This window comes from Pongo pygmaeus, chromosome 10 (assembly GCF_028885625.2).
Source record: "Pongo pygmaeus isolate AG05252 chromosome 10, NHGRI_mPonPyg2-v2.0_pri, whole genome shotgun sequence".
Taxonomy (NCBI): Eukaryota; Metazoa; Chordata; class Mammalia; order Primates; family Hominidae; genus Pongo; species Pongo pygmaeus.
This window is the reverse complement of record NC_072383.2, coordinates 50,002,053-50,018,036: the sequence shown is the minus strand read 5'-3', so window position 1 is coordinate 50,018,036 and position 15,984 is coordinate 50,002,053. Positions and strand designations below refer to the sequence as shown.

General features: G+C 50.5%; 1 protein-coding gene across 1 annotated transcript; it reads left to right on the top strand.

The window, feature by feature from the left end:
- The first annotated feature begins 7,184 nt into the window (after window positions 1-7,184).
- KRT84 (keratin 84) lies at window positions 7,185-15,072 on the top strand. The gene is made up of 9 exons (XM_054444945.1): window positions 7,185-7,797; window positions 9,040-9,248; window positions 9,773-9,833; window positions 10,306-10,401; window positions 11,312-11,476; window positions 11,634-11,759; window positions 12,256-12,476; window positions 12,932-12,963; window positions 14,441-15,072. Exons 1-9 carry the CDS (start codon window positions 7,252-7,254, stop codon window positions 14,785-14,787), a joined length of 1,803 nt encoding a protein of 600 aa, XP_054300920.1. The 5' UTR covers window positions 7,185-7,251; the 3' UTR covers window positions 14,788-15,072.
- Window positions 15,073-15,984: the final 912 nt, after the last annotated feature.

The window sequence follows — 15,984 nt, the reverse complement described above, 5'->3', positions numbered from 1 at the left end:
CTGTGGAAGACAGCCTGGCAGTTCCTGAGTGTGGTCCCCACAGAGGTACCAGGTGAGTCAGCACTATCACTCGTAGGCATACACCCAAGAGAGACAGAAACCTATGTCCATGCAAAAACATGCCCATGACAGTTTATCACAACATTATTCCTAATAACTAAAAGGTGGAAACAACACTGTGTAGACATGTCACAGTGTCTATCCAAAATATGGCACACCTACACAATGGAATATTCTCTGCCATATAAAGGAGTCCTATGCTGATACATGCTACAGCATGGATGAACCTTGGAAACATTATGCAGAGTGAAAGAAGCCAGTCACAAAAGGCCACCTATTTTACAATTCCATTCTTATGAATGTCCAGAATATGGGAATCCACAGAGAAAGCAGAGCTGTGGCTGCTTAGGGCTGGAAGGAGGAGAAGACAGAGCTTAGGGGAGTCATAGGAGCCACAGCTAAAGGTTTCTTTAGCCCGGTGTGGTGGCTGCACCTGCAGTACCAGCTACTTGGGAAGCTGAAGCAGGAGGATCACTTGAGCCCAGAAGTTCAAGGCTGCAGTGAGCTATAATCACACCACTGCACTCCAGCCTGGGTGACAGAGCAAGACCTTGTCGCTTAAAAAACATATTTTTTGGTAAAAAATAAAGGTTTCTTCTGGGGTGATGAAAATGTTCTAAAATTGGCTGTATTGATGGTTGCACATTCTAAAAGCCATTGACTCTTACATTTTAAATGAATGAATTATACAGTAATAGGAATTATATCTCAGTAAGGCTATTTTTTTTAAATGGGGCCTCGGCCGCACGCCCCATGGGCTTACAGCCTACCAGGAAATACAGACCGGGGACACAAAATTACAGCTGGGAGGACTGTTGTGATGGTGGCAGAGCAGAAGGCCATGGGGACAGAACTGAGGGTCCCACCTTAGTCCTGAGGCTCTGGAGGCTCCCAGGAGGAGGGGCAGGCAAGCCTGAGCCCTAGAGGCCCACAGGACTGTCTGGGCAGGATGCCGGCAGCAGGCTCCAGGCTGGGGCATCACAGCTGCCAGCTGGGCATGCAGCACATGGCTGGGGCCTGTGAGTGTGATTCCGGGGATGCACATCCACCTGCCGGGAAGGAGAGAAGGAAATGATGGATCTGAGAGCCTTGTTCCCACTTGAAGCCTCGTCTCTCTGGACCTGGGCCTGGATCCAGCTCCACTCCCTGCTGAGGACTAACTCAGAGCACCCTAGAGCCACAGGGACCCTCCGCCCCATAGTCAGCAAACAGATTCCAAGGAGACTGGCCACCCCATCTCACAGATGGCTGCCCGAGGCCCAGGACACAGCCCACCTTGGTGTTGGGACTGAGCTAAGAATGAAGGAGGAGAGAGAAGGAAGACTCCCCCCACTGCGGTGAGGCAGGCTCGGGGCCTGGTGACCACCCCCTTGGGATTTTGGTTCCAGAGTGCCTGGCCCCTGATAAGTGTCTGCTGGGCAGGGAGGCTGCCTGGAGCCATCCCATAAGCACTGCTCATCCCAGGAGTGTGCTCCCGCGCTCAGCCCTGGATGTGAGCACAGAGACCAGGGCACCCCCTCCAGGACACCCACCAGGGACTCCCCAGCATCGTGCAGCTGTGTCCCCATTCCCCCTTCCTCCCCAGGAGAGGAGACATTCAAAACAGGCAGGACAGAAGTGCCTCCTGGTGGTGGCTGGGATGTCTGCATTCCATTCAACACAGCAAACACCTCCTGAGTGTCTTCTGGGGTCAGCCCTGCAACGGGTGCCGGAATACAGTAGGAACAGGCCCTGGCCCCCTGCCCTGGTGAGAAAGAGAACCGTCTGCATGAAGCCAGAGCTTCACTGCACTCGGCTTGGCCTGGAGTCTCCTAACCCCAGCCCCTCCAGAGTGTGCCAGTGAGGATAGGATGGGGAACAACCCAGAGAGGCCTAGGGAGGCTGGCGGACCTGAAGTGGAGCTCTGTGTTTCTGTGTCTGTCTCCACAGAAAGTCTCCCATTTCCTAGCCCTCTTCCTCCTGAAGCTCTCAAGTGCTCACCAGAGTTTCTCTCCCTCCCACACAGCCCCTCCTTGTTCCTTTGGCCCCTCCCTTGGGTGACTCTGCCCCTAATGGCCCTTACTCACACCAGTCACATCTGTGGTCCCAGGTCCACCCACGATTGCTACGCTCCAGCCAGGGTTGCCAAGTGCCCAGGAAGAATCCTGGCAGGGGCTTGAATTAGGAAAATGGCTCTAGAAATGGCATCCTGAGCAGAGGAGGGGGCACTTGGGGTCACTGAACCTGGAAGAGGCTGTCCTAGCCATCCTAGCACCTAAGTGCAATGCCAGGCACACATTATCAACCAATAAAGGTGTGCTGAACAAACTGAACTAGCTGTCTACCAGGAGCAACATTTTCAGTCTGGACAGGTGACAGCCATGTGGGCCATGTGAGACATTGCATTAAACCTGAAAAAACCATCCTTCCTGGAAAAAGTGCGAGGGGTGGGTAGAAACTAAGAAGGGGGTGCTTTATCTCCCGTGGGGAGGTGTGCTCATTCATCAGAGAGGGGAGAGAGGAGGAGGTACTGGCAAGGGTGGACCTAGCCTCTCACACACAACCCCTGCCCCCATACCCGCCCCTGCTGGGGGGACTCTGAAGCTTCCTTTCCCAGCAGGAGCAGGTCTCAGCATGAAAACTTCTTCAGCCAGTGCCTCTCTCCAGCACAAACTCATCCCCAGGCTAAACAGAAGCCCTCTGAAGCCTTCTCAGAATCTGGGCTTCCCCTGTCATCCCCTTTCCCACACACACACCCAGCCACAGTGCAAACAGGGTTCCCAGAACCTGCATGGCCAACCAGGATGTCCCCCTCCCTCAGGCAGCCCTTCCCCTCCCTTTCCTCTGCTCAGCGTTTCTGCCTCCTCCCTGCTCCACAGATAGGATCCTGATGACCCAGCAGCCAGGCATGGTAATGCAGCCACAGAGCCTGGGCTCAGCCCGCAGGTCTCTGGAGTTACACTCAGGCTGACTGACAACAGCAAGAAGAAACTGTTGCAGCAGCAAAACCTCCCGCCCAAAGTTGCCAGGGCAATTCCGCCCCCTCTCCCCACCTGCCACCCCCTAAAAAATGACTGAGGGTTGTGTTATGCATCGTCTGGCGAAATAATGCGTCCAAACTGCAAACTGCTGATGGCGACAGTTCATCACAGAGCAGGGACTATGCTTGACTGGTCCCAATTACAATTACCCCTACGCCACCCAGCCTGATCAGGGTTGAGGGAAGCTGGGACATGGGACAGGAATGGCTAATGGGGTATGAATGCCTCTGCCACTGGAGCGGGAAGGAGGCAGGTGTGGATGGGAACAGGGATGACTGTGTAGAAGTGAAGGGAGGATTGTGCAAAACAGAGAAGAAAAGGGAGGAAGTGAGGGAGGAAAGAGCAAGGGAAAAGAATGCAGTACAGTAGCAGCTTCCAGGCACTGCACAGTGCACATCCCAGGCACTTCCTAGTCAATCCTCATCATACTATGAAACAGGGAATATTCCATATTAACATGAGGAAACTGAGGCTTAGAGGTTAAACAATTTCCCCAAGGTCATTGGTATACCATAGGGGTGGAAGGGACTACTATCATTATTTAGAATGGCCAATGCATGCTGAAAATTGTTAATAAGCTGGTTGTATTTGGTTTTAAAGTTCTCTGCAGATAAGTTCCCCTAGTGCCTGCACCTGCAGCAGAACCTGGCCACCACCCTGCCCTTGGTATAGCACTATCCAAGACGGTACTGCTAGTCAGTGACAAATCTGAGTTTCACCCAGGTCCATCTGACTCTAAAATCAATATCATCTTCTGGGTCCCCACCAGGGTTCTCTAGGCAGGCCATCCCTCCCACTCCCTTCCCCTTTCACCTCCACCAGACAGCCTCTGGTCCCCCTGCCCCAATCTCCTGGAACCCCTCGCCTGGCCTCAGAGGAGTGGGATGCCCTTTCGTTCAAGCAGCCTGGCTCAAACCCCAAGAGGCTGGAACTGGGGGACAAACTGGATTGGTTCTCCTGTGAGCTCTTGAGTTTCTGCACCACCATCCCCTCCTGGGCCATTCCTGTCCATTTGGGAACTTGGAGTCTCTTTTTCCTGAAATATCTGCAAAATCAAATGCCCAAATTCCTATTCTTCATACTTCCTGTTTCTTTCTCCTCCTGCTTTTAATCTTTGCAGCCTCTTCCATTCACTCAACGAAACTATACAGAATGCCCACCATGTGTCCCACTCTGAGTCCTGGGGACCCCTAAGAGAGCAAAATGCACAGCAGTGTCCGCCTCCTAAAGCTTTGCTCCAGCCAGTGCAAGTCAACGACAACAACAGGCAAATCCAGCCAAGCAGAGGATCTCAGATGGCTGTAAATGCTAAGGTGACAAGGAAGCGGGGCAGGCGTACAGGGAGGACAGGGAGTTTTCAACAGAAGCTGAAAGGATGACATATGAACAAAGCCCTGGAAGAGTCGAGGGACCTGACCATGCAGCTATTTGAGGAAAAAGGTTCCCAGCAGAGAAAACAGCAAGGGGGTAAGTCGTTCTGCCTGTTTGATGGACAGCCAGGATGCCCAAGTGGCTGCAACAGAGTGGGCAGCAAGACAGGTGGAGGGGATGAGGTCAGGGAAGAGGGAGGCACACTGCATAGTGTCTTACAGGGCATTGACTCTGAGTGGGTGGGAAACCATGGGAGGAGTCTGGGCACGGAAATGGCATGATCTGACATGTTTTTAAAGGATCATTCTGTGCTGCTAAGAAAAGTCTGAAGGGGCAAGGGAGGAAGCTGGGAGACCAGCTGGGAGTGTAGTTCAAAAGATCCTGTGGGAAGAGATGGGCCTGGGCCAGCATGGGAGCGGCAGGATGGTGAGAAGGAGTAGGAGTCTGGATATATTTTGAAGGGAGAATTTGTCAATGAATTGAATGTGGGAAAAGGGAAATAAAAAACAGGACAAAAGGATGACTCCAAGATTTCTGGCATGAACTATTGCAGAGATAGTGATGTTGGCAAGTGGAACATATTTAGTAGGAACAATTAGGAGAACAGTTTTGGTCATAAAGTCAGCCCTCTGTATCTGTGGCTCCCACCTTTGTGGATTCAACCAACTGCAGATTGAAACTATTAAAAAAAATTGCATCTGTGCTGAACAAGTAGACTTTTTTCTTGTCAATAGAGTATAACAACTATTTATATAACATTTACATTGTATTAGGTATTATAATCTAGTGATGATTTCGAGTATACAGGAGGATGTGTGTGGGTTACATGCAAATACTACACCATTGTATATCAGAGGCTCGACGAACATCCATGGATTTTGGTATCCACAGGAGGTCCTGGAACCAACTACCTGGGGATACCAAGGGACTGTATTAAGTTTGAGATGCCTATCTGATATCCAAATAGAGATGTCGGTTAAAATATATGTGTGGTGTTTAGGGGTAGGGAGGTCTGGGATAGAGATGTGCCTTGGCAGTCATGAATGAATAGATGGTATTTAAAGTCATGAGTCTGTAAAATATCACCAAGGCATTGAGTCTAAAGAAGAGAATAGATACCCAAGGATTGAGCCAGAGACTCTGCAGTGTCTAGAGGTTGGGGATATGAGGAGGAACTGGCTTAGAAGACTGAAAAGAGTGTGGCAAGAAATCGAGAGAGTGTAGTGCCTGAAAATCGAAAGAAGAACGTGTTTCAAGAGAAAGGGCATGGTCAGCTATGTGAAGAAAGTGAGGGCTGAGGACAGACCATTGAATTTAACATGCAGGCCAATGGTGGTCTTGACGAGAAGTACGCGCTTCTTATTGTTTTTCTGCTTCATTTCCCCCTTAGACATACAGCTGATAGCTGGAAAAAGAAAATACTGCACAAATGAGCTGGATGCTTCTGGTCAAAAGCATACATCCCCTTCCAAGTAGAATTCCAAGCACCCCAAAGAATCTCAAGCGTCCAGTCAAACATGACTTCCCCTGGGCAGAGGATGCACTAGAATAGAAAAGGTAAACACCAGCCTGGCTCAGGGTCCTAAAAGGGCTGCAATATTGCTAACAATGATAATATTCAGTTGCTGAGAACTTTTCCTTTTCTATCCAGAGGTATATTGCTTTGTGTCTCTCTATCCTAACCAAAGATTCATCAATAATTCAAGGAACCTAAATGGACAGGCCCATAAATCACACCTATGGTATATTTGGGGGCTAAAAATCATGTAGTTAACTTTCTATACAGAAACTTTCCAATGCTTTGGCCTCAAATCATGCCACAAAGTGTTGACTGCTGGAAGTCCTCAAGATAAACGTTCTACTGTGCATGGTGTTGCATGCCTGTAGTCCCAGCTACCTGGGAGGCAGAGGCGGGAGGATCACTTGAGCCCAGGAGTTCAAGACCAGCCTGGGCAACTAGATCCTGTCTCTAAAAAAAAAAAAAATTTAAAGATAAATCTTCCCCTACTACCATGAAGATAGAGACTGTCTTTGTAATCTCTGTACCCTCAGCACCAAGCACACTGCTGGATATGTAGCAGGCACTCTAAAACTGTTGAATGAATGAATATCTCTGAGTGTCTCAAATCACAGATGTGTCTACACTAGCCCAAATGAGCTTTACTGTAGATTCAACTCTTGTATACTAAACAGCCATATCGGATAAAACATGGCAGAAGGTTTTTTGATGATTTAACTGATTTACAGAAATGCAACAAACTGTATTTTCTCCATATCACTTCTTACTTGGAGATGTGCACACACTCCCACCTCTTTAGGGGGTTATATCTTCATGGATGCATCCCATGTGAGCCTCTTGCTGGAGCTGTCACCATCCTAACTTTCTGGTGGTTAGCCACACTTACAGTGAAAAAACCTATTGCATTTATGACCAAAGCAAATTAATGTCCCCTTAATGGCAATTGTGGTAGACTTACAGGGAAAAATAGGACTATAATGTTTATGTGTTTATGTGTTTTTAATGTTTATTGGTTTGCTGTTACAGCCCTCATCCCGATGAGACTAGGTGTGTCTGAGTTAGCTCATTGTCAAGGAGGTTATAGGCATGCAGAGTTTCTGCTAACTACCCAAGCTCATAAATGCCTGCAAATGGATTTTTTCGTTTTTATGGGGCCAAACCTCAGATCACCACACACATAAAAGGGGTGCAAGGGATCCACTGGCCTAGGAAGCAGAGGGACTCCTAGCTTCAGCTTGCCCATTCTACACTCGCTCTTTCACTCCCAACCAGGAAGCCATCATGTCTTGCCGCTCCTACCGAGTCAGCTCTGGTCACCGGGTGGGCAACTTCAGCTCTTGTTCAGCAATGACACCACAGAACCTGAACCGCTTCCGGGCCAACTCTGTCTCCTGTTGGAGTGGGCCCAGCTTCCGGGGCCTTGGCAGCTTTGGTAGTCGGAGCGTCATCTCCTTTGGATCGTACTCACCCCGAATAGCAGCTGTAGGCTCTCGGCCCGTCCGCTGTGGAGTCGGCTTTGGTGCTGGCTGTAGGATGGGTTTTGGTGATGGGAGAGGTGTTGGTCTGGGGCCTAGGGCTGACAGCTGTGTCGGTCTGGGCTTTGGAGCTGGCAGTGGCATTGGCTATGGCCTTGGTGGCCCTGGCTTTGGTTACAGAGTTGGAGGGGTTGGAGTCCCAGCAGCCCCATCTATCACAGCTGTGACTGTGAACAAAAGCCTACTGACCCCCCTCAACCTGGAGATTGACCCCAATGCCCAGAGGGTGAAGAAGGATGAGAAGGAGCAAATCAAGACCCTCAACAACAAGTTTGCCTCCTTCATTGACAAGGTACCTATGATAGCTGAATCTCTGGGTCTAGGAATATTACAGCCAAAATGCACTAGAGTGCTCTTTCCCTTGAAAAGAACTGGCCCAGTTCTGGGGACTTGACCTTGACTTCAGATCTTTCAAGTGCCTGCCTCAGGCATTGTGGTATGCTTTCTGGGTTGCTCTGCTGCAGAGCAAGGCCAAGCCAGAGGACGAGCTGCATGGTGGGATAGACTCAGACAGTGGTGACATCTTCTGGAGGACAGAGGAGCATCCAGCCAAACTCGAGGGCATCTCGGCAAACTAAGATGTTGCATTTGGTCACTTAGAAATGTCTGTGAAACAGGCTGGAAACACTGGGACTTTAGCCAGGTGTTGGCTGGTATATGTTTAAGAGGTTTTATTCTTTGAGATCCTTTTGTTCCTTATGAAGTTTTCATAGTTTCTGAGGCTGAGTGGCCACATCTGTTCAGGCTTAGAAAAGTGGAGAATGGAGTTGAGTAATTAAAAAAAGAAGAAGAATTCATACCCCCACATAGGGTATCAAAATTCGGCCAAGTTGCCTAGATTCAGGGAAATTGTAGGGAATGACCACTGGTAGTCACTGGCCTCCAGGCAGATGAGTGGGAACAGTAATGTGGATAACCTAAAAGAACTGACATCCCACACACCATGTCTATGTGGAGATGGAATGGTTATGTCTGAGAATGGAGGAGAACCTCTGTAAGTTTTGGGTTCTTCCTCTCTAAAATGAGGGGCTGGGGTAAAGGGTCTGTAAGTTCTCTTCCAGCTCTACACATCTCAGCCATGGAATATCTGCGATGTTGGATAGGACTTACAATCTGAGAATTCCTACCTCCTAGTACCATATCCCACCCCAAATGTAGTTTACTCTGCTCCTCATTTCTGCCAGGGATGCCTGGCATCAGTTTTCAGATATAGGCAAACCCCAGCTTAAATAGAATCAACCCTTCCAACTTCCTGATGTACCAGTGTACAGCTTTCTTAGAGATTGGTTAGGGGAATGGTACCGAAGTGCTATGGTTCAAAACCCCATATTGGTAACTAGGCCTAGCTGAGCACAAGGAGGGAGTCACAACCTGCCCTTCCAGCTTCTGCTGAGTTAGTGGAGGAATGAAACTCAGCAGAGGAGAGAATCCTGTCGACATGTGGTCAAGTCATCACTGGCCATCTCAAGAACTTGGTCAAGGCATGAACTCTATCAAGCATTTCAAATGCCATTTCTGTGCCCTGTGGATTTAGGTGCGGTTCCTAGAGCAGCAGAATAAGCTCCTAGAGACCAAGTGGAGCTTCCTCCAAGAGCAGAAATGTGTCAGGAGCAACCTGGAGCCACTCTTCGAGAGCTACATCACCAACCTTCGGAGGCAGTTGGAGGCGCTGGTCAGCGATCAGGCCCGGCTCCAGGCTGAGAGGAACCACCTGCAGGATGTCCTAGAGGGCTTCAAGAAGAAGTGAGTGACATCTGAGCTGCACGGACCAATGACAGGCCTGGGCTGGCCCCAGAATCAGCCGCCAAGCTTAGATGAGAGCAGCTGGAAGGATCAGGGTTGAATGCTGGTTACCACATCAAGCCTGGGGAGGCAGGGGTGGGTAGTGATATGTGAACAGAGAGGAGGAGGCCCTCCTGAGGAAAAAGGTGCCCATGTTCAGTATCTTTTTCAGTTGGACCCTACTTGCTGTATAGTCAAGTGCAGTGATCCTACATTATTTCTGTCAGAGGAACATAGCAATAGACCAGGTTTTCAGATCCCAAACCCACATTAAGAAAGTGGAAGGGATTTGGAGAAACTGAGAGGCACTGGCTTATGAGAGGTCATAAAGATGAGACAGAGGGGACGATGTTATAGCATTCAGATTGCAATAGGGAACCATGATCCTGCACGGACTGAGAGATCTTGCGAGGTTCACTGGGGAGTTGGGAGTAACTGCCTCTCAGTTCAGAGTAAGAACTCACCCTCTTAACCTTTATCATCAGGTATGAAGAGGAAGTGGTATGTCGGGCCAATGCTGAGAATGAGTTTGTGGCTCTGAAGAAGGTAAGGGGGAACCACAGGCCAGGCCAACTTCTCCTCTGGACTGGCAAATGTTCTCAAGACTCCCCAGGAAACTGCTCAGGCAGCCCCGTGGAGTCTGGGACTACTCACACCAAGACAGTGGAGACAGTGGAACCTCAGAGATAACAAGAGATTTCCTACAAAGTTCAGGTTCAGCCTCAGATTCTTTAGGATTGGGTCACATGAGAGCAGAAGTATGAAAAGGTGACCTAAGTATCTTGGATTATCTAGATTTTCTTTGCCTCTAACTGAACACCAGAAAATGTCCAGCAGCCCCTGGGGGAATGTTGGCATTGTAATAGGGAAATTAGCAAAAGTTGCTGAGCTTTACTTCTACCCAGCAACCTTACTATCTATGGGAAGTGGCTGCCTCTTTGCACCCATCTCCAGACACGGGTGGGAAGGTGAAACAATGCCCGGGTGATGAGTATTTATCCTTCTCTGTTTTATACAGGATGTGGATGCAGCTTTCATGAATAAGTCTGATCTCAAGGCCAACGTGGATACCCTAACTCAGGAAATTGACTTTCTAAAAACGCTTTACATGGAGGTGAGGGCTCATCTTCTCTAGGGCACCCAAGGAGATCAATGCTTGGCCTGGACTCCCTGAATGCTTAGTCTGGGCTAGCATATTTTCAAACATTTGCTATCACATATCTTTCCTCTCGCTCAAATCTGTATGCTATATATGCCAATATATCTTCAAATGGGGAAAGGAAGGTGAGCAGGCTTTTCAGCAGCCTGATGCAAGTCAAACTCCTTGGATCTATGATCCAACTCCTTATTTACCAATTTAAAGACTGGGATCTAGAAATGTCACTTCCTGTGTACTGACCAGAAGACTGAAAAATTGATTTGCCAGGAGAGGTAAGAAAAAATGTGTTTGACCTAATTAGCCAAACCAGCTGTCTTTTGCTTCATAAGCAATCTGTCCAGTCTGGTATAGGCCCAGCCAGAGCTGAATTGCTAGCTCTAAGTGAAGAGGCTGAGGAAAGCCTCCTCTGGAACTCTCTTTGCAGGCCAGTCCCAAGCCCCTTGGTTCTTCTATTAAGGGCTTGGGATATAGGAATTCCTAGACCACCATGTGCTAAAATATTGTCAGCTCTCAATGGTCTGTGACCAGTCCAGCCACTTTGTAGATAATTTAAGAAAAGTTTAAGCCCTAGAGTGGCTCCCACTTTCTTCCACCACATTCTTAGGTCCCCGTGGTTTTAATACTCACTGAGCAAAGTAGTGTGTTAAAGGGATGTCTCTGAGTAGATCACAAGAGTTCTAAAGTCAGCCTGAGATGGTTCTCAGACATGTCTTTTTCTTTATCATCAATTTAGATGGTCTTGCTTTTTTATGAACCAATGAGTGATGCTCTCTGCCCCGATACCACTTCCTGGGCACCCTGTAGCAGAGTCCCAGCTACAAAATGAGACTCTAAGCACATCTGTCTCCCCAATCCTCCAACACAGGAAATCCAGTTGCTGCAGTCGCATATCTCAGAGACGTCGGTCATTGTGAAGATGGACAACAGCCGTGACCTGAACCTTGATGGGATCATTGCTGAGGTCAAGGCCCAGTATGAGGAGGTGGCCAGGCGCAGCCGGGCTGATGCTGAGGCCTGGTACCAGACCAAGGTGGGCAGTGGAGGCTGGGGAAGGGGTGTAGGCAGCTCTGGGGATAAGACTCATATATAACAGATCAGGCCCAGGGAGGTTTGAGGCCCCCAACTCAGTGGGGCCTGTGATCTTGACCTGACCTTTGAACCCTCAAAATACCCTCCTATCTCCCCAGTATGAAGAGATGCAGGTGACAGCTGGCCAACACTGTGACAACCTGCGCAACATACGGAACGAGATCAACGAACTGACCCGCCTGATCCAGAGGCTTAAGGCAGAGATTGAGCACGCCAAGGCTCAGGTGGGCAAAGGAAAGGGGGGAAAGCCTCAGATGAGGGAGAACCAGGGCCTCAGGCTTTGGGAACCCCCAAGTCTAATGAGGTGAGGGAGACCATCAAGACCCAGAAACCGAGGAATGGAGGGATCAGTCCAGGAAGGCTTTCTGGAGGATAAAATTATGAAAGTGAAGGAGAGCTTCCCACATAGAAGTAAAGGGCTAGAGCAGACCCAGCAGGGAAGGTGGTACAGAAAGAATAAGCTTACCCTCTAGATGCCATGGCTCTGGGGCAGCTGAAATCAGGAGTGACAAAGTCAGTGGGGATGGAAACAAGAGCAATGCCCTACCCCATAGTGACATCAAACTATAGGATCTCCAGTGCCTGGGAAAGCAGCCACCATGGGGTCCATCCCTGCCTTGGCACCAGGCTATGTTCCTACTAAGAGGGGCAGCGTTTCTAACCCAACCTGGGGATGCCCTGGCACTGCCAAAGCCTACCTGCAAACTGCCTTCCCTGCAGCGTGCCAAGTTGGAGGCTGCAGTGGCCGAGGTTGAGCAGCAGGGCGAGGCGACCCTCAATGACGCCAAATGCAAGCTGGCAGATCTGGAGTGTGCCCTGCAGCAGGCCAAGCAGGACATGGCGCGGCAGCTGCGCGAGTACCAGGAGCTGATGAATGCCAAGCTGGGCCTGGACATCGAGATCGCCACCTACAGGCGCCTGTTGGAGGGCGAGGAGAGCCGGTGAGTGCTCTCAGTCCAGCAGGAGAGTGAAGTCAGACTTAGGCATCTAGAAAGACTAAGGAAGAGAAAGGGACAGTGAAGAACTGCAGAAATTGTCTTTAAAGATGACAATACCTTCTCTGCAAACATTAGTTGCATTGCCCTTGTCAGGGAATTAGAAGAAGGCTCTAGACCTGTGATTCTCAAATGCAAGTCTAGACAAGCTGCACCAGAATCATTAGTAATTTTGCTAAAATTACTACTAATGATAAATTTCCTTAAATATTTTAATCTAATGGTTTTGGGATAGGGTCTAGGAACGTGTAGTTTTTGCAACACTCCCCAGATGTGTGTATAACCAGGGGTGAGAACTACTGCTCCACAGATCTACTCAGACAAGAAAGCCCTTTTTATGGCAAATAGGTTTTCAGGAAACAACAGTGCATGTGAAATGATTTGTTTCTTTCCCTTTCCAGGCTCTGTGAAGGTGTTGGACCAGTAAACATATGTAAGAAACTTGTTTTTTCCTCTTCACACATTTCTTTCCTCTTCAAACTTCCTTTAAACTCAGGCCCACACTGGGGTCAGGAGGCGTCCGAGATGGCCGGTCTGGCCACAACAGTCAGGGGAGCTGGGATCATCCAGTCCTGGATGGGGAGCACCTTCTTAGCTGAGGTCTGAGATCTCCCCAGAGTCTGCCTTCCCCAGAGCAAAACATTCATAAATGTTTGCAAGTCCTCCAAAGTGGAAGGCAGCCAGCTTTTTTGCTTTGATCGGCCTTGTCCTTCAAGGGAACCATCTAGGGGACTTAGAAGGAATGGGAAGTCCTCTGCCAGGGGAGACTCATCCCCTGATGGCAGGGAGCACAACAAGGCCAAATGGAAGTCTCCCCACTGCTGCAGCAGAAGCATGGGTTGTACCCAAAGCATGCAGGGCAGTGTGCTGGGCGTGGCAGGCTGGGGACACTGGCAAGGCAAGACCCAGCCCACGCTCTCTAGAAATAGAATCTTCTTGAGAAGGTGAGTCCTAGCCACCATCAACCTAACCCTGGAAGGATCCCTGGGGAGAAGAGCAGATATTGGCATCCCTGTTTTGCCCATTCAGAGAAAGTACATGATTTGCCAGAACTCACAAAGCGAACCAGATTTCAAACCCAGATTTCTGACTCCAAAAACACAAATGAACACTGACGTGTAGTGGAACCGAGTGCTAAACTGGGTGGGTCAGACAGTCAGAGCTACATGTACTTGGAAGAGAGTGTCCCTTCCCACTCCCATGGAGGTGGTGAGTGGGCAGGGGAAGCCGCAGGCAATGGTTTTCTGCAGATCAACCTTGAGTGAACATCATGGATGGCAGGAAGGATTCTGGGTAAGATGAAAGGGCAGGAAAGCGTGTACCCCTCCATGGATGGGGCTGGTCTAGCAAGCTTTTCTGTGGATTCGAGTCCTGAGGCATGGAGTTGTGTCCAAGGGAGAGCAGAGGGCTACAGAGCACAGCCACCAGTGGGTCAGGAGAGAGGCGACAAGGGACTAGTGTTGGAGGGGTTTCCTGTGTGCTGGGCTAGGGGAAATGTGGAGACCACCAAGGGGCATAATACAACTGGAAGAGAAAAGGCCCATGGCTTTATGGAAGCTACTGTTCCAGCTGTCTGGATAATCCAGCTCACTACCTACATCTCACAACCCAACTTGACTTTAGCCGTATATAAATGACAGTCAATCTATGGATGTGTGCAAACATCTGGGGAATTGGATGAAGTCGTCATTTTCATCTGGATGTTTGATTTTAATGTAGTCACAGTCTTTGAGCCATCCAGAGAGGGAAAAAGTATATACTGACTGTGTAGACAATAGGGACCACTTCCCCAGATGCCACAACCCTGACCCCATTCCCTCCCCACCAGACCGGAAGGTGCAGCCCAGGGGTAGCATGGAGGTGGAGGGCCCTGGTGTCAGCAGCCTCCCTGATGCTTTCTTTCTCTGCAGCCGTCAGCAGCTCCCGGGGCGGCCTGGTGTGCGGGCCTGAGCCTTTGGTTGCCGGCTCCACCCTCTCCCGCGGCGGGGTCACCTTCTCAGGCAGCAGCAGCGTCTGTGCCACCAGTGGGGTCCTGGCTTCCTGTGGCCCCAGCCGGGGTGGAACCCGGGTCGCCCCAGCCACTGGGGACCTGCTGAGCACTGGCACAAGGAGTGGCTCCGTGCTCATCAGCGAGGCCTGTGTTCCCAGCGTCCCCTGCCCCCTGCCCACCCAGGGGAGCTTCAGCAGCTGCAGCGGCGGCCGCAGCTCCAGCGTCCGCTTCGTGTCCACCACCACCTCCTGCCGGACCAAGTACTGAGAGCCCAGCCCCAGACAGCTGCTGCCCAGAGAAGAACCAGCTCCACGGCTCCTGCTTCTGCCCCCAGGGTTCGTGGGCTCTGGGCTCGAGGGTCTCCAGCTCTACTTCCTGCCAGGATGCCACCCCTTAGCACTCCCCCGGCTGTTCTGCCTGGCCCCATGTCCTCTTGGAGGATTTTTCTGCCATGTAGATGCTCCATTAGCAGTTCAGCCAAGCTGGCTTCTCCCTGCCTCCCAATTTCTGTGCTTTGGATCACTCCTCTGCCTGTCAGCAACAGCCTGGAGAAATGCACATTCAGTGCAATAACAACAATCCGCCCAGTGCCCTCACCACCCGTGGCTTCGGGTTAATTTGGAGAATAGAGTTGACCGTCCACACTGCGGGCATCCTTAACTCCACATCCTTCACTCCTTCTTCTTCCTTTCCCTGGTAGGAGAAGGTTCTTTCCTTCTCTGCCTGATCAAGGGGATCCCAGTCCTTGGTGGCCCCAGGCTCCCTAAACCCTGAGATGGCTTTTCTCCCAGTGGCTTCTGTCTGGCTGTTTCTCTTCCTGGGTTGTTGGTGTAACTCTGGCATGCGAGTCCAGGAGGTGGGGTGCAGGCGGACATGCGGGCTCTGCAATGCTCCCTGTACTCCTGCCCCTGCTCGTGGTGTGAGGCCCAGCCCTGTCCACTGCAGGGTTGTGTCTGCGAGCTCCAAGGAGGCCTAGGGGTTGGGTGGGGTGGGCTGCCTGTGTGCACTGCTCTTTGTGTTCCTGGGTTTTCAATAAACTTGTCAAGCTCACCTCATAGGGCCTCTGGCCTCTCCTTCTGGATCACACTGGGGTTGGGGGAGTTGCCTCCTAGACTCCACCAGATCACAGCCTGCCGAGCTGAGGTAGGGCAGAGTCTGATGTCCTGGGCACAGGGAAGGCACTGAGGAAAGAGGGCCCAGCCTTCCCTGGAGGGACTGACAGTTCTGCAGGGCATAGGAGAGGTATCAAAGGCTCCAAAAACAAGTGCCAGCCGGCTCACTGCCCACTTCCCCCCACCACCAGGAATAGCCTTGTGCTCAGAGGCACCCTCCCCTGACCAAAGTGAACCCTGCCATCTGTTGTTCCCCAGGTCTCACCCACCCTCAGTTCCCCCATTTCATCAGTTCATTATAGGTCCTTCCTGGTCTTTCTGTTCCCACTCATGTCTCCATCCAACTCATTCA